Source organism: Globicephala melas, chromosome 16 (assembly GCF_963455315.2).
Source record: "Globicephala melas chromosome 16, mGloMel1.2, whole genome shotgun sequence".
NCBI classification, from domain to species: domain Eukaryota; kingdom Metazoa; phylum Chordata; class Mammalia; order Artiodactyla; family Delphinidae; genus Globicephala; species Globicephala melas.
Window position 1 is genome coordinate 10383598 of NC_083329.1, and position 17398 is coordinate 10400995.

A 17398-nucleotide genomic window follows, 5' to 3' on the forward strand; every position below is an offset into this window, starting at 1 on the left:
TAAGATTTAAAACTCTATGATAGAGTATTATTAGTTGACATTGATATGTTGCCTACGTGTAAAATGTGATGTTCAAAAGATCAGAAGTAAGGCTGGCAGCAAAGCAAAGATATTCATTCTCTCCTGCTAGTCTGGTTTTCTGAATAAAGGCAGTCAGTCAACTATAAACTCTCCATGAGAACATAATTTAAAATGTCAAGCTTTCTGCTTCTTTTCCATTTTTATATACTGTTAGTTCTGGGGCCAAAACTCAGGGGAAGTTTCAACTCAAAACAAATGTTTAACACTTTACATTTGGGAGGAGGGTAAGATAAATATTGGATTAAAATAAACAAACAGGGCTTCCCTGGTGGCGCAGTGGTTGAGAGTCTGCCTGCCAATGCAGGGGACACGGGTTCGTGCCCCAGTCCGGGAAGATCCCACATGCCGCGGAGCGGCTAGGCCCGTGAGCCATGGCCGCTGAGCCTGCACGTCCAGAGCCTGTGCTCTGCAACGGGAGAGGCCGCAACAGTGAGAGGCCTGCGTACCGCAAAAAAATAAATAAATAAATAAAAAATAAACAAACAAAACCTCTGCCTAAATTCTACATGTTTATTAGTCATTGAAAAATATTTCGATTACTGCAAATAAAAATAATGAACCAAAACCAATTTCTCATGTTTTATATAGTAGATGCTTAATTCTCTTTCCCTAAAAATAATGTGCTCTAAAATATGCACTAATTTCACTAGTAAGGCTGGATCCTTGTTAGGATGGTCATTCCTTGAGGAAGCTGCTTCTAGCTGTGGAATAAAATGATCTGGCAGGCAGAACAGAGACTTGCTATATCCTGACTTCAGATCTCCATAAAACAGTGTAGAATCTTAAAAGCTGTGTGGTGCAATAATCCTGAAAGAAGCAGTTACAAAGAGAAAAATTCATGTGTCTAATGTTCAAAAATTTTTAACTTTTTTTAGGGTGGGGGAGAACTAGAATCTCAAAAATTATTGGATTATTTCTATTCTAATCTCAAATGTGACGTGATTAGAAAACAAAGAGACTGAGCTATTTGCAAGTGCCACTGTCGGAGTTCAGATGGGTCCTTCTCTGGAGTCTAGAGGAGCTCTGAATATTACTAAGAAAGCAAACTGACTTTCCAGAGGACAGCTCATTACACTGCAACTCTTATGCCCACACTACTTTAACCGTAGCTTTTCTTGCTACACACTTAAAGTTACTGCTCCTACTTATAACTACCAAATATCAATTTTTCACATTTGCATTATTTTCACACTAGTGAAAACTTTTGGCAATATTAGAGAGTTTAAAATAGACATTACTAAGTCTCAGATATGACTTGTTCTATATAACAGTAAAAATGTAATTACAGTTTGAAAAGCACTTTCGCATGCTAGTTTCAATTTTTATCAATGAAGGTTTTTTGGATGCCCTCAATTCTTCTAAAGCTGTTAATAAGGAAGATGTGGTAGCCAGCCCCTAAGAGGCCAACCCCCCTACCTGATTCTGCCTTTGGTATTCACGTCCTTTGGTAGTCACCTCTCACAATGAACAGTGACCCAACAGCATACTGTGAAAATGTGACTTCTGAAAACGAGGTCCTAAAAGACATTGCAGCTTTCTTTTGCTCTCTCTTTGATCACTCGCTCTGGAGGAAGCTAGCTGCCATGTCTGAGGACACTCAGGCAGCCCTATGGAGAGGTTCATGTGAGGAAGAACCAAGGCCTCTCATCACGGCCAGCATTAACAGCCATGTGAGTGAGCCATGTGGGAAGGGGATCCCCTGCCCCAGCCAACATCCTCATGCAACCTCATGAGGGTTGGCATTCGCCTACAACATTCCATTTTTAGATGGCAATTTTAAATCAATATATATATATTTAAAAAACCATCTCATCCTCCAGTTAATGGTTACAGTATTATTCGTTAACAAAAACATTTTCTTCATCCATCCATTAAAAACAACCTGTGAGATACACACTGACACAATTAACCACAAAACCTTGATTAGAGAACTCCACAAGCCCACAGGAGGATATATATGTTAGTAAATATTAATAAATATTTTTATACCTATAACCTGATTACTATTACCCAAAAGTAATACTAGATTTTAGTCAAATCCTTCAGGGTAATGCTTGAAATGGAAAGAAGAGAAAACTAGAGTCAGACAGACAGACCTGGCTTTAAAATGCTGCTCTGCCATGTCACTAGGCTGGGCAACCTGGGGAAAATGACTCACTCTCCCTCAGTCTTGTCATAGATAAAATGTAAATAATTCCTCATGGATTATTATAGTGATAAAAATGAGTAACACACGGTTACGTATTTAATCGAAACAGTTATAATGCTATTCTCTAGCAGTATGGAACAAGTTTAATCAGTGCTAATAGCTCCTTAGTAAAGTTTATTTACATTACACTTTTCTGAGATAGTTTTCAAACTCAACTATGGCTTCACTGGATATAGAACCAATAAGGACTTTAATAAGAAATCTTAATGAAGATTTAATCACAGGTTGGACTCACGTCTGGTGGAATCCGAGCGCTATCTTTCACTGAGTTTCCTTCAACAGTGAGATGATAAACTTGGCCATCATTATCGGTAAACACAAAATGCTCCCGGGCAGAGATGTTCTGACTGAGTTCAGATTTACTCTCAGCCTCCTGCAACAAGCTTTGGGATAGAGGAAAATAAGATAAAGATATTTCTTTTCCCTCAAGTGACATAATTAATTAACTCACCCCAAATACAGATGCATTAACAGGGGGTCAAAACCATTTAAAAAAAAAAGAAAGGCTGAAACTAATCTTTGCCTAGTAATAACAGGAAAACACAAATTACTCCGAATGCCACGAGTGAACACTTACCCTGCACAAAAAAATGTGGTGATCTAGACCTTACACAAGAAAAAAATCCCTTTTGCTGTTTCTGCTGCAGAACAGAGGCCTTACCTCGACTCATCATTCTCTCTGAAGTTTTTTATTTGTAAATTTAGTGGGGATGGGGGTGGGGTGGTACCTAAGTTAGAATCCCTAATACATTTCCTTTGGTGAACATAAATGACAATGGGACCCATCTGGATATTCATGCTACAATCATTTGAATTTCAGAAGCTGAAGTTTATGGAGCAGAAGGGCACTGAGAATGATCATATTCACTAACGGGTGCTGATGTGTAGGTGTTACTGCACAGGTTACTGCTGCAAACTGCACCAAGCAATGCAATACTAAAACTAACTTTATAGTAATATGAGCATGTACTGAAACACCAACGTATGTTCAAAAGCAGACTAGAGGTGCCTTGGGATGACACTTGTCAATTTCCCAACCATGACTTGGCTATTACAAATGACAGGGGTGGAAACAGGGTACCTGATCACAGATGACTCAACAACACTCAGCTCTGTATCTGAGACCACGGTCTGGCGGGCCATGGCCTCTCGGGTAGCCAGCTGTTTCTTTCTTAGGCTCTTCAAGTTGTGAGAAGGTGACCACTCCTGTGAAGCAAAGACAGACATGCCCGCAAGTGATCAGTTTCTCTGTCAAAGAACGCTTCCAGAAGAGCTGGGCATACCCGCCATTGCCCAGCGTCACTTATTATTACTACACATGAATTCACAATTTGTTCTTAGGTTTTACTTTTTTCAGAAAGGTTGAATGAATGCATCTTCATTACAGCTTATGGTAGAATATTATAATGACCTACCTCTAATCTTCAATTACAGCTTAAAGGAAAAGAGCTTAATGGCCAACTCCAACAGGTTTTAAACTTTTGATGCTTTCATTTTTTACAGAATGAAAATAATACATTTAATTATGGTACCTCCCACTCCTTACCTCCCCACCTCCCCCTTAGGTACACAAGGTGAGATGATCACACTCCTCCAATCATGGCCCATTATCATCTGTAGGTCCACCCCAAACCTCTCCTTTTATTTATTTATTCCTGCTTATTCTAATGCATTTAATCTAATATCCTCTCATATGTATAAATTCTTAACATGTAGTTATTTTACATGCACATATTTGTGATCTGCATTAACAGTAGTGTGTTATATATCTCATCCTGTTTCTAACTCTTTTTACTCAGTGCAATGTATTCAAGTCCCACCTCTGTTGTTTCTGCATGTTATATAACACTCCATAGGTATATCTGCCAATTTTTAGCCTAGTTTTTAGTTTAGTTTAGTTTCCCAGCAAAAGACACCCAGATTGTCCCTATACTCTCCTCACGGCAAATTACACTGCAGTCAATATCCTCACAAAAGTTCCTGTATGACCAGAAGCTGATCAGCTGGAACACAGAGGATGTCTGTGTTTGCCTAAGTGCTGCCAGTTTGCTCTGCAGAATGGCTGCACTGGTCTAGATACCTATCAGCAGCGCCAAGGAATTCCTATAGCCCATATTACACCCACATGGGATGCTACCTGGCTTTCCACTTTTTGTTAGTCTAAAAGGTATATCATGGTTATTTTACTTTGCACATCTCAAAACCTATGAGTTTGAACATTTCTTCACATGCTTGTTTGGCCTTTTAGGTTTCCCTGCCATTCATTAACTGTTCACATGCTTGTTCGTCCTTCCACTGGGGCTCCTGTCGCTTCATTGCAAGAGTTCCTACAATACTAATCCCTTAGAGGGATTAGTTAACCCTTTGTCCATCTTAGACACTGGAAAATTTCTTTTTTCAACTTGTCTTCTATATTTAACCTTGACAATGGTCTGATTCATTGAATAGAAAGCACCAATCTTGATATAATCAAATTCATTCAATTTTTTTGCCTTTTGGTTTGAGCTTCAGATATCCTCTTTTGCCCCAGAATACAAAAATATTCTTCTGTATTTGTATTAATTTTATAGCTTTACTTTTTTTTACATTTAGGTCATTAATCCTGTGAAGCCCACCTCTGAATATGGTATTATGCAGAGATCCAGTATTTTTCTCCATAAAGTGAAACAGTTTCCCCAATACTGCCTACTAAACAGTCTGTCCCTCCTCTTGGGTTTGTGAGCTACTTTACTGTACATTCAGTTCCCAAACATTCACGGGTCTGTTAATGAGGTCTTTATTATACTGATCCATTTCTCTTCCTTGGGCCAATATGACATTGCTTTTATTTCTACGGTTTAATAATATGTACTGTATGGGGTAGGACGCATCCGACCCGCACCCATACTGCCTACATTACTCCTCTTTTTTCAAGGTTGACTATGACCTTTATTTTTCCATAAATATTTTAGAATATGTTTATCATGTTCTTCAAAATATCTAAATTAAATTTTAATTGGAATTTAATATAATATTAGCTTAACCCATCCAAGAAAATAAGAGTTGTCTCCATTTGTTTAGATCATCTTCTCTGAATACACATTTTGGGCAAGAAAATACACAGGATTAATGATTTCAATTCAAGCTAAAGAAAAATATTCATCACATATATACATACCTAAATAAACTGTTTACTTCTTAAATTGTAACTTACCAAAGCAGTTATTGCAGGGAAGTTTTTGGACATTTCTCTAAGAATGGTACAGGTCCTAACATCCCATAACTCCAGGGGTTTATCTTTGAATACAACTGCCAAATACTGTCTAAAATAAACAAAATTACTAAATAAACCTCTTTTTGCAAAATTTTCACAAGCAGTACAAATAAAAAGTTCAGTAAATCAGAGAACTCAGATGACACATTCTAAACAAAGAGAATTTAAACTAACCTTTAGCCCTCATGATTAACAGTCCTAAGAAGGTAAAGCTCTAAAATGACCTGTGAGAGCCACATAGCCATAAGTAGGCAAGGAGCCCAGCTCAGAATGATGAGAAAAGGCATGAGTTCACATCCTGGTGCCACATATTACAATAACCCTCCTGAGGCTCAATTTTCTCATCAACACATGAAAATACCACTACTTACATCAATGGATTGATTGGGATGCAGGTTACGGTAAAAATTAAATGAAAAAGTAAGTAAAGTTTCTATCATGCCCACAGTGAGGAAATGTGACAGAGTAGGAAGATCCCTGTAGCGCAGTGTTATCAAAGGACTCCCACTTGATAATTATGTGACCTCAGACAAACCATGTGACCTTTTGAGTTTTATTCTGCTTATCTTTAAAATGGCAACACCTGTCTTACATACCTCACTAAATACTGTAAGGATAAAAATAAACAAAAACGACCAGCACACATGAAAGACTTTTATAAACCGTGATGGATTATACAAATGCAAAATGTTACATTTTTTATTATATCTAATATAAAAACAAGGCGTGTATGTAAATAACTAATATAAAAGAGAATCTGGTAAATGCTATAAAGATTCACTATGAAAGTTGAGATTAATTTTGACAATAGGAAAATGGCATTCTAGGCAGAGTTACAAGTGTGATAAATGGCAAAAGGAAAGGACACAGGGTGTTTGGGGGAACATGCTGTTTGAAATGCAAAGTATGTGAGAGCAATCATCATGAGAAAGAAGGCTAAAATGTGAATTTTGGATTCACATTATAAGATCCTTAAGACACCCTAAAATGCAATGCTAGCATGTGCAGAGATTCATCCTGCAGAGAAGAGCAGATCACTGAGTTCTGAAGCAGTGGTGATAATGTGATCAGTTGTTTAAGATGTATTAATTTAGTAGGCTTGTGTAGAGTCAAGACTGACTGGAAATAGAAGAGACTGGAGTCCAAACAGTTTGAGCAATTCTCAAACTTCTTAGTCCCAGGACTCCTTTACATTTAAAAGAATTATTGAGGCTCTTCTCCAAAGAACTTTTGTTCTTATGCGGGTTATACTAACTGATATTTTGCATATGAGAAATTAAACCTAATATAATTATAAACTATATTAATTCACTCAAAATGAAAAAAAGAGAAAATAACTACCAAGATGGTAGATGAAAACATATGCCATATTGGTAATTACATTAAATATGAATAATTTAAACAATGCAATTAGAAGCAAAGATTATCAGATCAAACAGTAAAACAAGTCCCTATTATATGCTCTCTGTAAGAAATCAACTTTAAAGACAGAGATAAGTTACAAATAGGAGGAAGGAAAAAGATATACCATACAAACACTAATCAAAAGAAAGCTAGAGTGGCTATACTAATCAGACAAATCGGACAAACTTCTGAACAAAGAATATTAACAATGATAAAGAAGTCAATGAATCAAAAGGGTATGATACACATGGAGTCAATGAAACAGAAAACAGAAAACCACAGAGAAAAATCAAAGAAAGCATAGAAGTTTCTTTGAAAAAATTAATAAAATTGACATAATTTACTGATTATCAGAAATGAAAGAGACATTACTCAGATCACACAGCCATTAAAAGAATAAGGGAATTATTATGAACAAGCTTATATCAATAAATTCAACAACTTCAATGAAATGAATGGACAGATTACTTGAAAGACACCAACTACCAAAGCGCACTGAAAGTAATATATATATATAACCTGAATAGTTTGGCATCTATGAAAGATGAATTTATATTTAAAAACTTTACTGCAAAAAAAATTCTAGGCCCAGATGGGTTCCTCAGTGAATTCGCCCTATTTAAGGAAGAAATAATATTAATTCTACACAAACTCGCCTAGAAAAAAGAAGAGGAGGAAATATTTCACAACGCATTTTACAAGGCCATTACCCTGATTCCAAAACCAGTCAAGGATATTACACGAAAACTAGACCAATATCCTTCATGAACTCAGATGCAAAAATCCCTAATAAAGTATCAGTAAATCAAACCCAACAATATATCAAAATATTAGCAAATCAAATCCACTAATATATCATGACCAAGCGGAGTTTATTCCAGGAATGTCAAGTTTAACATCTGAGAAATCAAGCAATATAATTCACCATATTAAGCCAACTTAAAGAACAAAACAAAAACACACCAAATGATGATGTCCATAAATGCAGAAAAAGCATATGACAAAATTCAACACCTACTCAATGATACAGAGTTTCAGCAAACTAGGAACAAAAAACTTCCTGAACCTGATAAAGGGCATCTACATGTATCTACAACAATATCTTTCTAGATATGTCTCCTCAGGCAAGGGAAAGAAAAGCAAAAATAAACAAATGGGATTACATCAAAATAAAAAGCTTCTGTACAGCAAAGGGAACAATAAATAAAACAAAAAAGACAACCTACCGAATGGGAGAAGATATTTGCAAATGATATATCCAATAAGGGGTTAATATCCAAAAATATACAAAGAACTCATACAACTCCCCAACAAAAAGACAAACAACCTGATTAAAAACTGGGCAGAGGAGGTGAACAGACTTTTTCCCAAAGACATACAGATGGCACGTGAAAAGATGTTCAACATCACTAATTACTTGGAAATGCAAATCAAAACCATAATGAGATATCACTTCACACCTGTCAGAATGGCTATTATCAAAAAGATAAGAAGTAAGTATTGGTGAGGACGTGGAGAAAAGGGAACCCTCAGTTGGTGGAAATGTAAATTGGTGCAACCACTATGGAAGACAGTATGAAGATTCCTAAAAAAATTAATAATAGAACTACCATATGATCCAGTTATCCCACTTCTGGGTATTTATCCAAAGAATACAAAAACACTAATCTGAAAAGATACCTGCATCTCCCATGTTCATCATCACATTAATTGCAATAGCCAAGATACAGAATCAACTTAAGTGCCCATCAACAGAGGAATGGATAAAGAAGATGTGGTATATATATATATAAAACAATGGAATATTATTTATCCATAAAAAGAATATCCTGCCATTTGCAACAATGTGAATGGACCATAAGGGTATTATGCTAAGTGAAATAAGTCAGAGGAAGACAAATACCATGTGATTTTACTCATATGTGGAATATAAAAAAATAAACAAATTAAAAAAACAAACCAAACCAAATAAAAATAAACAAGTAGATACAGAGAACAGAGTAGTGGTTACCAGAGGGAAAGAGGTAGGAAAGAGGGCAAAATGGGTAAAGAAGGTCAAATGTATGGTGACCGATGGAAAATAAATTTTTGGTGGTGAGCACGCTGTAGGGTACACAGAAGTATAAATACAGTGTTGTACACATGAAACTTACATAATGTTATAAATAAATATTACCTCAGTAAAAAATTAACTATTTCAGTATATAAATAATAATTGAAAATCGAAATAAAAAAAGAAAAAACACCACTTATAATAGCATCAAAGAAAAAGCAAAAAATAATTCACAAATGATGTGTAAGACCTATAAGCTGGAAACTACACAATATTATTGAAAGAAATTAAAGAACTAAATAAGTGGAGAGATCCACCACGTTCACGAATCACAAAACTCGGTAGACGTCAATTCCTCCCCATGTTGATCCATGGATGCAATGCAATGAAAATCAAAATTCTAGGAAGCTTTGTGGTAAAACTGATAAGTTGAGTCTAAAGTTTATATGGAAATGCAAAGAGCCTCAAAAAGCTAAAGCAATTTTAAAAACAATTTCAGAGTGCTTACTCCTTTCTTTGTTCTTTTGATTAGTTTTCATTCAGTCTCTGTTGTCAATAATCCTGCTTTACATTTATTTTCCCTTGGAACAAAAAACTCAGAAACTTACTGGAATTAGATCTAAATTACAAATAAGGAAAAGGAATTCTTTTACTCAGTAAACCCAAACTGAGGTGGAAGCTGAAATAAGAATTTCACCAGATAACAAATAACATTTCTTAGTGAGTGACAGGCATTTATATCAACATAGCTATAGTGGAACACAATGGGGTTACTGGTCTTACCAATCTAATGAAATGTTAAGGTTCAGATAAATTACCTTGTCTTTTTAGAAGTGGAGAATTAAAAGCAATAGCAACTTAATTTTGCGATTAAAATATTTTCTTTGATATGGCTGCACATCACGGTTTGCTATCACTAAGAAATTCTATATGCATGCATGCATACTCTCACTTTCTTAAAGATAAAAAAATCCTTGAGATTACCTTGTGAGAAGACCAGAGAATTTTTTTTTTAGGATGACACTTACTTCAAATGAGATACTTTAATCATTTCGATGGGCGATTCATCATTACCTCGTTCACCACGAAAAGCAATGCTCCTACCTTTAATTGCAAATATTAAAAGGTAAAAAAGCACATAAAACATGTAAGAAACTAAAAGCTGTACCAATGTAATTTGATCAGTGCTACCCTCTATTCCTGTTCCCTCTTCCATTTGCTTCTAAGCTGTTTCTAACAATCTAAATTCAAAAGTATTCTCAAGTATTCAAAACTATTACAAGTTAAAGACCAACAGTATATTACTTACATTCAAATATCTACTTTATAAAAAGATATTTTCTTTTTTTATAGAATTTCTTGAAGTCCTTCTGTGGTTTCTTTCAAATAATTTACCAATTTCTAAAGTTTTAATGAATCTATGGTAAAGCAACTGCTTACTGTAAAAACTACTGGTACATTCAAGGTAATATATTTTCATGTTTACAAATACTAATTAGTGGAGAAAACACTCTTTGAACAGGTATTTAAGATTTCTTGTCCCATGTGCAAAATACTCAACTACAATATTTTGACGTGTTCCTATCAAAAGGTCTCTATAAACTGAAACTGGGGAATATTAAGAATTAGTTAATAGCCAAAGAAGCTAAATGGTTTTCTATAACTTAAAAAATGCAAGTTCTATTTTATGTTTGAACAAATATACATATTTTTTGGCTGCATTGGGTCTTTGTTGCTGTGCATGGGCTTTCTCTAGTTGTGACGAGCAGGGGCTGCTCTTCATTGTGGTGTGTGGGCTCTCATTGTGGTGGCTTCTCTTGTTGCAGAGCATGGGCTCTAGGCGCACGGGCTCAGTTGTGGCACACGGGCCCTAGAGCGTGCAGGCTTCAGTAGTTGCGGCGCGTGGTCTCAGTAGTTGTGGCGCGCAGGCTCAGTAGTTGTGGCTCAAGGGCTTAGTTGTTCCACGGCATGTGAGATCTTCCCGGCCCAGGGAGCGAACCCGTTTGCCCTGCATTAGTAGGTGGATTCTTAACCACTGTGCCACCAGGGAAGTCCCTGAACAAATATATTTTAATATCTTTTCCTAGATTTCTATTACATTAAACAAAAGAGAGAACATACTCAATTCAAAGACAAGTGGATGCCTATATGCCTCCCTGCTCTTCAATGCCATCAAACAGAAGTTCACTATTATTATTCGCCAAACACCCTACATCCTTTCCTGGCTCTGCTAGTCGGCTGCCCTCCTTAGAAGACAAGGCTGTAAAAGTCTATAATCTATGAATTTAAATGTCCCACCTAAAAAGTCAGTAACTATTACTTAGAAATTTGTTCCTCAAAAATAAATCTGTGAAAGACAGATTTTAAGTTATCTAACAGTCCTAGACCCGAGCTGATTGGAAAAAACTGAACAGGCATTTTTTTAGTGAATGATACTACAGAACAGCATTTCATCCCTGGGCTACCATGTACCTACAGTGACCAGTGCCAGTTTATTGGCAACTCAGGAATGTAGGGATAGGGGTCACCAGGCAGGTCATTTCCAATTAGACTAGAGCAACACTGGACTAAAGTGGGGCTAATTCTTTGAGGTTTAGTAACATACTCTGATAAGTAAGAACAACTATAAATTAGAAATATATATTGAGAATACAAGGAAGCAACCATATATATGATTTATTATACACACAGGTAACTTATTGGTTAAAACTATCTACATATATTCATATTGCTAAGCCATTTAAAAAAAAACTCCCCACAATTTTGTAAAAAAAAAAAAAAAACTTTGAAATCATTCCATGTGCTATATATAAAATAATATAAAACCTTCACCTTACTCTATTTTCAAGTTCGTATTTTGAAACTCACTGGGCTATAGGTTTTTAACAATTGTGAACAGGTTACTTTACTGGAATATTTCCTATTGTAAAGTCTTTAAACTCCGAAATTAAGTTTTCCTATTTAGCCAGCCAGAGATTAGCAAAAGTTTTAAATTTAAGCATTTAAAAAGAATCCTTATTTATAAGATTTTTAAGGGTTTCACGCAAAGGCCAAAATTTTTAAAAGAGAATCTAATAAAGTGTAACTACAAAGATTGATTTTAAAGCTGTACTTCTGGTTATCTACAACAATGTACTTGAAAGTACAACTGATACCATATTTATGAACCTGTCCATTCAGGCTAATGGTACTCCATTTACCATGCACTTGTGTTAACATAATTTGCATACAATGATGAGTCTTTTCTAAGGCAATTATTATAGAACAACCAAAAAATGAATATATAAACATAGAATATATAAAAATGAATATATAAATGAGAAAAAATTCCAAGGTGAAAGAAAGTACTTTGGAACATGTTTTATAAATAGCAACATCTTTGATCAATATGATGGTACCATTTTAAATATCATAATAGTCTAAATACACAGACCTGTTGGAAGATCAACCAGCTGAAGTTCGTTCCTCACTAATCCCATGTTGTTTGGTGTTGAGGTAGAAAAAGAAAGAAAACCAGTTAAACTCGTCCATTCAATACCCCTATAATGAGAAATTAAACAAAGATTAATCTAATATTCTTTTTTTGTCTGAAAAATTTATTTGAAAAATAAGTTTTTTCTATGACCTAAATTTTATTATACAAGTTAATTAAGGAATTATATTAATATGACATTTATTTGAGGCTATATTATCATACATTTCCAACATACATAAAATTATTTCTAATAAAACTTTATCTCCAGATCCAATAAAAAGACAGGTTATCAGAATTCATAGCACTAAAATAGCTATTAACATCTGGCAAAGGAGTCACATCACAGTATTTGCCAAGAATTCCACTGTTTAAAAACAAGTGGTACAGAAATATTCTGAGCAGACTGCTTAAAGTTGAACACACGTAGGAACTTTATTAAATTTTATCAAAATTCTTAGTTGGTTAGGAAGCAGAAATTCCTGAAGCAAACAATACAAACTGAGCTATTAGATTTGGAAGTGGATGAATGTTCCAAACAGTATGTCAATTAGAGAAAAGCATAAAAGAAAAATCAGACAAGTATGACAAGACAGTAACCTATCAACCTAATGTCCTGGGAGTCCCCTTTATTTGGGACTGATAGTAGGTGAGTCCATGTTTTTTTCCCACTAACATAACTGGCTTCACCATCAATGGAAAATGGGGGGACCCAGGACAAGCGAATTCATCAGAGTCACAAAAAGAAGTGAGAAACACTACTATTACCCTGCATTGCTTACAAGGTAACAGAGCTGACTGGGAGGCAAGTCTAAACCTCTGTTCTATATGCAGTTGCTCATCAGCATTTACAGGACAACCATTTTTAACAATGACATAATGTCTATGGCTGCTTTCACGATACAATGGCAGGGCTGAGTAATTGTGACAGAAATTTTATGGCCTACAAAGCTTAAAATATTTGCCATCTGTCCTTTACAGAAAATGTTTGCTGACCTCTGATCTAGTTTTTCCACTTCTACTCCAATTTGAATGCTCTTGCTAGATTTAGCATTAATACTGCTCTGAACATGTCTCTCACCTGCCCAAGAAAAGGTATCAATACAATGGCTCCTGCATCAAATCCAAACTCTTCTGTGTGACTTTCAAAGCCATTCGGCATGAAACTTACCTCTCAATCATCTGAACCTTGTGTTAAAAAGGTTCAGATGTTAAAAACCTTGCTATTTTAACTAGAGTAGCTTTTCCTCACTGACCCCTGTGTACCCACCTACTTGTCTTTTCTCAGAGGAGCAAAGATAATCCCAAGAGAACTGAAAGTAACATTTGCAACAGCAGGGAATTACTGTAGTTATCAATTTATAACTCTTCAAATGTAAAGTTGTGTTGAAACACTCAGATTAGGCTGCTAAAAACGGAGAACTCTTGAGAACTTCCATGACTGGAACGACCCCTCTCCTTCCCTGTTCAAATACTATCTAGTATCAAGTCCCAGCTCCAGCACTTACTAGCTCTGTGCTCCTCTACCTCTCAGTTTCCTCATCTGCTGTGCAGGAGTAATAACACTGAGTGCATAGAGAAGGCCTGGCACAGAGTAAGCACTGTATGTATTCATAATCACCATCAATAATTACTCTTACTTCAAGATCTAACTCAAGCCCTATTTTCTTCACTAGGCCTCCTCATTTACTATACTCAAACTGCACCTATAGAGACTACAATATAAGTTGGTTAATTATTCACTGGAAAAGTCAATTTCTCTTGTTTCTCTTTCTTTCCCCTAACACATAGTACTCATTAATTTTTCTACTGAGAGTGAACAAAAGGAGACAAGAATCATTTTGAACTTCTGTTCTCTAAATAAGTCTGGTAGCTTCAATCAGATCCGTTTACCCATAGAAACCTTAAGATATACTTTCCAAGTCTTGCTGCTGGCAATCTGAACTACTTATACTCCAGTATAGTAATGCCACTACCTCTGGACAGTAAAAATTTCAGTCCTCCCACTTTTCATTTATTATTTTTAAAAATACATCTGTTAGGTACCCCATATATGCCGGTGCCTGTGCTATTAAGTACTCAGTACATGCTAGCGAGTTTGCTAGGCTAGGGAATACAGCTGTGAATGAGATGGAGGTAACTGTTGTCCTTCAGGAGCCTACAGTCTAGCAGAAAAGAGACATTATACAAGTGCATCTGGTATTATCTATCTCAAAAGAGAACAGTGCTGAGTTCAACAGGACCTTGTAAGAGTCACATGGAATCTGGTCTCAGGGGCCAGGCTGGGCTTCCTGGGGAAACGTTAAAGCTGAGACTCAAAGGGCAAATAGGGTTTTGCTTGAAAGCCTCAACAGCTTTCAGTGGAAACGACAGTGCGACTGATGGAGAAGCACTGCAGTAGACTGTAGTCTCTTAGAAGGGAGGTACTATGCCCTGTCTCTCTAAGCACGTGACAGGCACTCAGCAAATTCCGTTAGATTAAAAGAATGATGTCCAAAAAAAGTCTACCATGCCTCCTTATGTTTCTAAGTGCCGTACATATTCAGAGAAGTGCTTTCCCCCCAGTTTACAGGATGTCCCAGTGTTCAGGATATAGCAGAACATGGGTGGTTGCTTATTTATAATCGAGCACCACAAGTGTGCTGCCTTTGAGCAGATTCCAGCAGCAGCCTGTACATCTGACTCCTACTGATCAACTAAAGAAAATAAAAATCGAGTTGGACTTCAAAGTGTATTAGATAAGGAGGGGATTATTTCTCAAAAGAAAAGAATGAAAACTCTTGTCAAACACAGCTGAGCACAACACTGCTCCCAGGATTAGAAAACCATTGTCTAGGTTTAACCACACACTGAGCTCTATAAAAACTCTTAAGAACAGCAGCTCATTTTCTGACTCAGTCTAAGTTTGTTTTGTAGCATTCCTTGCTACTGAACAATTGTAACCTTAGAATCTACCAATAGGGATTCAGTGTTCTGACTCCTATGGATTCCCAAGTTGGGCCTGTTCACCTGCATTGGGGATGCTACCTTAGTTACTTCTCAACACTGGGTGGCTGGGGGGAGCAAACACTTTCTGAAAGGTCTTGAAGTCCTACCGTTATATGAAACTAACATCGGCAAATGTACAGACAGACAAAATAGAGATCATTTTACTTTCCACAAATCACTCAATGTGCTCAAAGCAATACTGAGTCAATCAGTGTTTTGATACCCATATAAACTACTGTTTTAACAATTTTTGACACTGAAAATAGTATTGGGCTATATTATTGTAATTTTAGCCTACTGGACAAAGACACCAACTAATAATATAAGAACTCTAATAATCTAAGAAAACCTATATGTACCACTCTACATTATTTAGTTCTAGGTATCTTCCACTGGATTATAAGCTTCCCAGGTTTTGTCTGTTTACAGGCATACAGAAGAGGCTCAATATATATTTCATATTTGTAAAGCATAACTGGTTAAAACATCATAGCTTTCAAAAAACGCATAGATGCAACTATCTGTAGTTAGGCAGTACCAGGCCATATGTATGCTAAAGACTGAAGTACTTAAGATGAAGTGGTTTTTAAAAACACTTTTAGTACTAAGTAGAAAAACAACTTTCTAAAGCTGGCCTTTAATTTGCATATGAGTATCTAGAACATATTCGGTTTACTGCTAATAAGTTCAGCAATTTTTATAGCACATCTGTGAAATTTTCATAATGGCTTTTAATTGTAATACTATAATTGCATTAATTGAAACACAAAGACAGCAGTATTTTAGCATCCTCTTGGGCACCATCTCTGGATGTAAAATGTGAATTATCTTCAAAATGGCAATTAAGAGGGAAAATTTATATTTAAAAAAAATGGAGCATACTTGCGTGATTGTTCACAACGCTAGCCTGACTGAGTAGCATACCCCTTAGAGTTATTCGGTACCCCAAGTAACACATTATAAATAATTTTGGTGTCAATAACAAATATTATCATAACATGTGTAAGTCATGTATTTAGTGACATCTATGACCTGAACAATCCAGGATAACAATCTTACTTACAGCAAATAGCTCACTGATTAACTAGCTATCTTGTCTTTATTAAAGATTACATACTGTGGTGATCATTTCACAATATATACAAGTATTGAATTATTACACTGTACATCTGAAACTAATATGTTATATCTCAACTGTACCTCAATATAAATAAATAAACAAACAAATAAATAAATAAGATTTCAGTGTTCCGAAAAAAATGACAATGTGCTTGATTTTCCAGAAGCATGTACCAAATTCCTGGCATTAATCCCGGCTTAGTCAACACTTTTATCTTATTGCCAAAATGTTTCCAACTGATCTATGTGAATTTTTTAGCTGGAGATTTAGCACATGTATCCTAAGAGCTCAGTTCTGAAGCCTGAAACGCCTGGATTGAATTCCATGTACCTTTTCATGACTCCACAATACTCAGTTCTTCTTCTGTAAATTGGGAATAATAATAGTGCCTACTGCATAGAGTTGTAGTGAGGATTCAAGGAAACAATGCCTGAAAAGTATTAACACTTAACATAATCCTTAGAACAAATACTGATTAAATGGTGAGTTTTGATTGATTGGTGTTTGCCATAAAAGGGAACACTGCAAACAAAAGCCATGGGTGAAAGGAAATGTCAAGAGAAGCAACGCAGACAGGAAAGAAAGGAAGAGAGAAGGTATCAGTGGCAGCAGGGACTACTGGAAGGAGAGAGAAAAGATGAACAACAACCTGGAAGGATCCAAGCAGTTACCTGTGTCTCTGCACCCCAAAAGCCTAACACTTTTGAAGACATTAATCCTCCATGTAGATATATTTAGGGAGATACTGTAGGGGCACAGCATAAGGTGGCGATAAACAGTCACTCAGGCTGTACCAAGAAATCATGCACTTGAAAGAA

General features: G+C 35.9%; 1 protein-coding gene across 2 annotated transcripts in view; it reads right to left on the reverse strand.

Annotated features, from left to right (window-relative positions):
- WDR11 (WD repeat domain 11) overlaps positions 1-17398 on the reverse strand; it is a 54501-nt gene that overhangs the window by 14225 nt on the left and 22878 nt on the right. For both annotated transcript variants that reach the window (XM_060286258.2, XM_060286257.2), the window contains exons 12-16: positions 12434-12540; positions 10029-10104; positions 5484-5592; positions 3372-3496; positions 2526-2673 (exon numbers count right to left, since the gene is read on the reverse strand). In XM_060286258.2, coding sequence (XP_060142241.1) covers positions 2526-2673; positions 3372-3496; positions 5484-5592; positions 10029-10104; positions 12434-12540 — 565 coding nt within the window. The remainder of the gene's footprint in view (positions 1-2525; positions 2674-3371; positions 3497-5483; positions 5593-10028; positions 10105-12433; positions 12541-17398) is intronic.